The sequence below is a fragment of the Bufo bufo genome, chromosome 2, assembly GCF_905171765.1.
Source record: "Bufo bufo chromosome 2, aBufBuf1.1, whole genome shotgun sequence".
Classification (NCBI taxonomy): Eukaryota; Metazoa; Chordata; class Amphibia; order Anura; family Bufonidae; genus Bufo; species Bufo bufo.
The window spans coordinates 9005731-9014808 of NC_053390.1; the positions used below are offsets into that span (position 1 = coordinate 9005731).

At 38.3% G+C, this 9078-nt stretch overlaps 1 protein-coding gene across 1 annotated transcript; it reads right to left on the minus strand.

Moving 5' to 3' along the window:
• Positions 1-661: 661 nt before the first annotated feature.
• Positions 662-8701, minus strand: LOC120991980 (zinc finger protein OZF-like). The gene is made up of 2 exons (XM_040420743.1): positions 8644-8701; positions 662-3200 (listed from the first exon to the last, which is right to left on the minus strand). The coding sequence occupies exon 2, from the start codon at positions 3175-3177 to the stop codon at positions 1987-1989; it is 1191 nt and encodes a 396-aa protein (XP_040276677.1). The 5' UTR covers positions 3178-3200; positions 8644-8701; the 3' UTR covers positions 662-1986.
• Positions 8702-9078: the final 377 nt, after the last annotated feature.

A 9078-nucleotide genomic window follows, 5' to 3' on the forward strand; every position in this document is an offset into this window, starting at 1 on the left:
AGGTGAATTTAGAGTCAGTTTTTTTCAATGAGATGTCAAACAGGTGTGAATGGACAACCTGTTTTATCTAAAGAACAGGGATCTATCAAAGTCTGATCTTCACAACACGTTTGTGGAAGTGTATCAAGGCATGAACAAAGGTGATTTCTGAGGACCTCAGAAGATGAGCTACTGACGCTCATCAGCCTGAAAAGGATTACAAAACCATCTTACAAACCATTTGGACACCACCAATCCACAGTCGAACAGATTGTGTACAAGCGGAGGGAATTCAGGACCATTATTACCATCCCCAGCTGTCATCAACCAACAAAGATCACACCAAGAGCAAGGTGTACAATAGTCTGTGAGGTCAGAATGTAACCCAGGTAACCTCTAGAAAACTAAAGGACTTTCTCATATTAGCAAATGTTAATATTCACGAGACCATCAGTAGGACACTGAACAGCAATGGTTTGCATGGCAGGATGGCAAGAGAAAGCCACTGCTTTCCAAAAAGAACACTGCTATAAGGTTCTGTGGACGGATGAGACCAAAATAGAACTTTCTGGTGAAAATGAGAAGTGTTATGTTTAGAGAAAGGAAAACACTGCATTCCAGCAAGAACAAAACTCATCCCATCTGTGAAATACGGTGGTGTTAGTATAATGTTTGGGCCTGTTTTTCTGCATCTGGTTCAGGCCTTGGCATTATTGATGGAACAACCCATTTTGGCCCTGAGGAAGAGCTGAAGCGTGAAATGGCCGTCGCCACGAGTTACATGCCTGTGCTATGCTGGTCCGCCCCATGTGTATGCTGATTCTTGTAATGCAAAAACTTTCCCTTTTCTCTTATGGGACACAGGGCTAATCAACAATTACCAGAAATGGTAAAAGTTGCAGATAGGAGTTCACAGCAGATACTAAAAGCAAAGGTTCACATACTTTTACCATTTACAGACATGTGATATGATTTTCCTCAAATAAATGACCAGTTCTAATATTTTGACTACTGTAATTTTGTTTGACTTGGTTCTTTATTTACTTTTAGGACGTGTGTGAAAAATCTACCATAGTTTTAGGTTGAATTTATGCAGGAATATAGAATATTTTGAAGGGTTCACAAACCTTCAAGCACCAATGTATACTTTCAGCGGGAACTTGGCCTGTTCGTTTTGTGTATCGATACCTCCATGGACCTGCTGTTCCAGTGACTGGCCCACACAAAGAGCTGTTGTGACTTTCATTACAGCATCAGGTGAGCACCTATCAGCCATACCAATAGCAGGAGTAATTCAAAGGTTATTACCCTATGTAGCTCCATTTTACCAGTACTGAAATCTCTGCGATTGTCACATTCTTCTTAGCAGGGCTTGGAAAATCCCTGATCGTTTGTACCAAATCTGGAGCAGCTCATTAGTAAGTTAAGGTTTTTAAGATAGTGATAAATACATTTATGAAATTTCCTTCTATACATATTTTTTTTTTCTAAAGTACTGCAAAGTCATTTCTTAGTGTTTCTTGTTCACTTTGATCACATTTATATCCTTCAAATGAAGATGAAATATTAATATGTCCACATACGTTATAAAACAATTACATGGAGCGTCGTTACTTGTCCCCATGTCACTCTGGACTCTGCCACAGTGTGGGTGGAGGTGTGAATACAGTGATAAGAAGCAAGGTTCATGGGGACAATTCATCCTCACTGCTCTGGAAGTAAACAAGGCTCTTCTTCTCTTCCTTATATCCACAGTACTTTTCCTGAATAGATCCTGGTCACCGTCAATCCCAGAGAAATAGAATTTAGTCGTCTGGGAGATCCAGGCTAATTCTACCCAAATATGAACCTGCTTATTGGCTGTTAATCTCTGTAAATAACCTGATATGTTAAATGTACAGGTACTTTTTTCTGTTATAGCATTTACGACATCCCGAAAAGAATATGGTTTCTTCTCTGTGTGAATTCTTATACGAGTTGAAAAATTTGATTTCCTTGCAAAATATTTTACAATGATTTTGCTCCTCTATGAATTCTTTCATGTTTAACAAGATTTGATTTGTTTGTAAAACATTTCCCACATTCCAAACATGAATATGGCTTCTCTCCTGTGTGACTTCGCTGATGACCCCTAAGTCTGGCTTTAGTAATAAAGCTCTTTCCACATTCGGAACATGAATACGGCCTCTCTCCTGTGTGAATTCTCTTATGTGTAACCAGATTTGATTTATCAGTGAAACATTTACCACATTCTGAACACGCATAAGGCTTCTCCCCTGTGTGACTTCTCTCATGTGTAACCAGATTTGATTTATTCATAAAACATTTCCCGCATTCTGAACAAGAATATGGTTTCTCTCCTGTGTGACTTCTCTCATGCGAAACAAGATTTGATTTTTGGGCAAAACTTTTTTCACATACTGAACATGAATACAGCTTCTCTCCTGTGTGACTTTTCTCATGTCTAACAAGACTTGATTTATCTATAAAGCTCTTCCCACATAGTGAACATGAAAATGGCTTCTCACCTGTGTGACTTCTCTCATGTTTAACAAGATGAGATTTATCTATAAAGCACCTTCTACAGCGTGAACATGAATATGGCTTCTCTCCTGTGTGAATTCTCTCATGCTTAACAAGATGAGATTTATTTGTAAAAGATTTTCCACACAGTAAACATGAATATGGTTTTTCCCCTGTGTGAATTCTCTTATGCCTAACGAGACTTGATTTATCTGTAAAGCACTTCTCACACTCTGAACATGAATACGGCTTCTCCCCTTTGTGAATTCTCTCATGTATAACAAGACTTGATTTTTCTCTAAAGCATTTACCACATAGTGAACATGAAAATGGCTTCTCTCCTGTATGAATCCTCAAGTGTATAAGAAGACTTGATTTATCTGTAAAGCACTTTCCACATTCTGAGCAGGAGTATGGCTTCTCTCCTGTTTGAATTCTTCTGTGTGTAGAGAGCCCTGAGAATGGTTTACCATACTGAAATCTTTCACTCCCTTTCTGACCTGTACTTGTGGTAACAATCTGTGATTGGTCAGGAGAAGGTTCCTCGTGATTAGAGAGATTATAGGATAGATCTGTACTGTGAAATCTTGGATGTACATTTACAGTAAAGAAGTTTTCTCCTGAAGAGAGCTGCATGATGTCTTCATCTTCTAGTTTATAATTTAGTGACAACATGACATTTTCCTCAGAGGGATACTCTGTTAGGATTAAAAAAAGAAAAAGAAAAAGAAAAAAAAAAAAAAACATGATTTTTTTTTTTTCTAATCAAAAAGTATATAAACGTATAGCATTTTTAACAGGTTGGAAACACATATGCAGTTTTTGATACAGTCTGAGATGCAGTTTTGTAAGCCAGGATTGGATCTATCCAGAAGAATCCTTTTGAAACCCTACCTGCCTTTCACAAAAACAAACAAACTTGTGCCTGTGAATATCACTTTTAAGGAAGCCCATAAAAGGACCAAGTGACCAACTCCTAAACTGACCACCAACAAGCTTTCTGCTTACTGATTGGAGAGCCCAGAGGATTGATGCCGATCACATTAGTCAACATATACAAGTTCTCATAAGGAGTACAGCTTTTATGCCATACCACTGTGGCTCCATGAGTGGAGTTAATAATACACCAGGGACTGCATCTTTGCCCTCCCCCACTGTACATTCAGCATACAGCTCTTCTTGCATAGCAGCTTATTCAAGTACCCAAGACACAGACAGCCCGCACCCCCACCACTTAGTTTTATTCAAGCCTACACGCAACTTGTACTTTCCAGTACAACCTATCAAGGTGAGCCCCTAATGCCACCACATGGTATATCAATTGTTAACTCATTATTGTAACACCGCTGCGCCTCTTCTTTTACAGTCTCCCTTGAAGGCTCCGGGGAATTCTCCTCATCTAGGTCCTACATCCTACTGTTTAATCAATAAGTAGACTCCTGTAGCTGTAGTGGAGACAGTTAAATTGTGGGCATTGTACTGAATATGGAGCTAACAAGAAAAGCCAAGAGTTAAATAGCACATCTCGATTTTTTTTTTTCAACCAATTCTTAAATTCCTACATTATAAGGAAAATGCACAGTGCCCACCCAGAGATAAACCCAATAATGATCATTTATATAAAATGACTCCACTGCACTACAATTTCAGTGCCAAGTTTATCCTTTATCTACATTTTAAAGGGAGCACTGCATTCTGATAGCACATGCTTAATAATAGGAGGAGTTGTTTTTCATGGTATCAGCACGTCACCCATTTTACCCAGTGATTTTTAATTGAGCTGCACTGTATTACGATGCAGAACTGCTGCACAAGATTTTCACCATGTGCACTGTAAGTACCCATAAGCTGAAATCTGTGTACTCAAAATCTCACTGCACCCCTACAGGATTACCTTAAGGGGTATAGTTTGCATAACAACATATGGGGTGTATTTTTCTATTTTCGCTCTGTACCATCCTCTGTGCACTGAATTCTACAAAACACTTATGGGATAAATGCCTTGATGGATGTAGTTTCCAAAATGGCGGGGTTTCAGTCGAAGGGGTTCCTCATGGGCTCGGCAAACCTGACCTAAAAATAAACATCCCAGCAAAATCAGCGCTCAAATAGGCATATGGCATTCCTTCCCGACTGAGACCTGCTGTGCTTGAGATAAATTGTGGAATTCTACATATTAAGCTACGATCACACTTCCAAATCTCCTGACACCAGGAGTGACTCGAGAATAAGAGGAGAAGTTGTATCTGTTCTTTATACTTTTTTGATCCATTCATGATTTTGGCTTCCAAAACTGCATCAAAAAGCCTGAACATGTGACCGTACCCTTATTGGGAAAAATGTTTCAATGTTTGTCACCCTATTTAAAAAAAATCTATTAACCATCTGTGGGGAGAACCTGCTCACTATACTCCTAAATAACTCCTAAATACTATACTCCTAAATACTATACACTATACTCCTAAATACTATACACTAGACTCTTAAATACTATACTCCTAAATACTATACACTATACTCCTAAATACTATACACTATACTCCTAAATACTATACACTATACTCCTAAATAACTCCTAAATACTATACACTATACTCCTAAATAACTCTTAAATACTATACACTATACTCCTAAATACTATACACTAGACTCCTAAATACTATACATTAGACTCCTAAATACTATATATTAGACTCCTAAATACTATACTCCTAAATACTATACACTAGACTCCTAAATACTATACACTAGACTCCTAAATACTATACACTAGACTCCTAAATACTATACACTAGACTCCTAAATACTATACACTAGACTCCTAAATACTATACACTAGACTCCTAAATACTATACACTAGACTCCTAATTAACTCCTAAATACTATACACTAGACTCCTAAATACTATACACTAGACTCCTAAAAACTATACACTAGACTCCTAAAAACTATACACTAGACTCCTAAATAACTCCTAAATACTATACACTAGACTCCTAAATACTATACACTATACTCCTAAATACTATACACTAGACTCCTAAATACTATACACTAGACTCCTAAATAACTCCTAAATACTATACACTAGACTCCTAAATACTATATATTAGACTCCTAAATACTATACTCCTAAATACTATACACTAGACTCCTAAATACTATACACTAGACTCCTAAATACTATACACTAGACTCCTAAATACTATACACTAGACTCCTAAATACTATACACTAGACTCCTAAATAACTCCTAAATACTATACACTAGACTCCTAAATACTATACATTAGACTCCTAAATACTATATATTAGACTCCTAAATACTATACTCCTAAATACTATACACTATACTCCTAAATACTATACACTAGACTCCTAAATACTATACACTAGACTCCTAAATACTATACACTAGACTCCTAAATACTATACACTAGACTCCTAAATAACTCCTAAATACTATACACTAGACTCCTAAATACTATACACTAGACTCCTAATTAACTCCTAAATACTATACACTAGACTCCTAAATACTATACACTAGACTCCTAAATAACTCCTAAATACTATACACTAGACTCCTAAATACTATACACTAGACTCCTAATTAACTCCTAAATACTATACACTAGACTCCTAAATACTATACACTAGACTCCTAAATACTATACACTAGACTCCTAAAAACTATACACTAGACTCCTAAAAACTATACACTAGACTCCTAAATAACTCCTAAATACTATACACTAGACTCCTAAATACTATACACTAGACTCCTAAATACTATACACTATACTCCTAAATACTATACACTAGACTCCTAAATACTATACACTAGACTCCTAAATACTATACACTAGACTCCTAAATACTATATATTAGACTCCTAAATACTATACTCCTAAATACTATACACTAGACTCCTAAATACTATACACTAGACTCCTAAATACTATACACTAGACTCCTAAATACTATACACTAGACTCCTAAATACTATACACTAGACTCCTAAATAACTCCTAAATACTATACACTAGACTCCTAAATACTATACACTAGACTCCTAAATAACTCCTAAATACTATACACTAGACTCCTAAATACTATACACTAGACTCCTAAAAACTATACACTAGACTCCTAAAAACTATACACTAGACTCCTAAATAACTCCTAAATACTATACACTAGACTCCTAAATACTATACACTAGACTCCTAAAAACTATACACTAGACTCCTAAAAACTATACACTAGACTCCTAAATAACTCCTAAATACTATACACTAGACTCCTAAATACTATACACTAGACTCCTAAATACTATACACTAGACTCCTAAATACTATACACTATACTCCTAAATACTATACACTAGACTCCTAAATAAAAGCTTTGAAAGGTTTAGTTTCCAAAATTGGTTCTTTTGGGGCGAGGAGGGTTCTAATATAGAGGCCCCTCAAAGCCTTTTCAGAACTAAATTGGTTTTGAAAATTTAGTAAAAATAGAAAAATTACTGTGAAACTTTAATAACTATTTTAAATAAGTATACCAACATAAAGTAGAGATATGTTAAATGCTAATTAGTGACTATTTTGTGAAGCAGATAAATAAAAATGTTAAAAATTGACGAATTTCTGAAATGTGACCAAAATCTACCCTCAGAGCCTTATAGGTTTCTGTCCACATCAGACCTTGAGACCTTCGTTAGCTCTGGCAAGGAAACAACCCATAAATCAAGCCTCAATCACGTCAAGGAGGCAATAGTGGCCTAACTGCATAGATGTTGTGGTAGCTATGGATGGTGGCATCTAAGCTAGGGTCAGAACTCGGACCCAAATTCCAGTGGTGCTGCCTCTTAGTTTTTTACGGCTACTTTCCAACACATACAGCATTTTTTGGGGAAGACACCACCACAGTTCTTGAGTCAAAGCAGAAGTAGACGTCCATGCTCTATAGTTTATATCCTGTCTGAATCCACTTCTGTCTTTGGCTCAAAATACTGCACCAACTACTGCAGCATTAAACACGATGTGTGAAGCCCCCGTGAATGTCATCACCCATGTTTAATAACCGTTTATCCCCCTTCCGGACCAGACACGTTTTCTTTCTTGCACATTCACCTTCGAAAGCCGAAACATTTCTTTCTATTCGGTTATGTAAATCGTGTCACACTTTGTGGTCATACCAGATCTTCGGGGGGACACTTAACAGTACATTTTTATACTGGTATATTGGCTCCAGTTACAGACCCAGACTGGTTGCCCACGGCCGAGCTGATCTGGGTCTACGTTTTACAGTAGAAGCGTCCCCCCTGTGTCAAGGCTGCCTCCTACAAACTGGTTGATCACAGTGCTTAAGTGGTTAAACTGAATTTTCTCCGATCCCGGCCTTTAGTGCTTCATTCTATCTTTATGCATTTGAAGCTTTTGGCGCTCCGTGGACGGGGCCGCACTATTCGGTGCACCGGTGCTCTGCCATAATGGTGCCAAGCTCCTCCTGCTCTTGTTTGACCGTCCCTGAGAATTCAGAGCTGGTAGCAATGAAGCAGGGGTAGCCAGGTTAACCAAATTCTGGGAAAAGTGGGTGGTCCAAGGTGCCAGCTTAAAGGGGTCCTCTCACGTCAGCAAATGGCATTTATCATGTAGAGAAACTTAATACAAGGTGCTCCCTAATGTATTGTTATTATCCATATTGCTTCCGTCGCTGGCTGGATAAATTTTTCCATCACATTATACACTGCCTGATTTCATGGTTACGACCACCCTGTATTCCAGCAGGGGTGGTCGAGCTTGCACACAAAAGGAAAACGCCCTGACCACAGCCACCCCTGCTGGATTGCAGATTGGTCGTAACCATGGAAGCGAACAGCGTTTAATTTGATCGAAAAATGATTCCAGCCAGCAAAGGAAGCAATATGGAGAATCACAATACATTAGTAAGTGCCTTGTATTAACTTTCTCTACATGATAAATGCCATTTGCTGAAATGAGAGGACCCCTTTAAATGGCTCAATTTCTACTTCCTAAATATTGGTAAACATTGTTTAACATACAAGAGGTAGGTCCTCGTTATAGCTCTGAGGTGGAGTCTCACTGAATGTGTTCTATCTATTCATGACTCCTTACCTGTGGTGACATCTCCTGGAACGTTCTCCTCCACCTCACTCTTACACGGGGGATCGCCCAACATCCGCTCTTCTTCATCCTCCACTTTAATATCGGTCAGATCTTCCCCCTGATTTGTCATCTGTAACAATTCAGTACAATACAGCAGACAGGTGGGAAATCTAACAGATCCACAGAAGAGACCCCCACCATCTATGACCCCTCTATGACTGCAGGACCCCCCTATATAGATGTGTATAGGGCTCAGCTCCATCTACCTGAGGGTTCTCTGGGAGCTTCTCCTCTGGACAGTCCTGGGAATACAGAGGACGGGGACATCTCTCTGGGGGATTTCTCCTCCTGGATCCATCTGTGGAGACACAAGCACAGTGACTGAATACATGGCCTCCATTACATGTCACTGCACACACGTGTATACACTGCACATGACGGCTC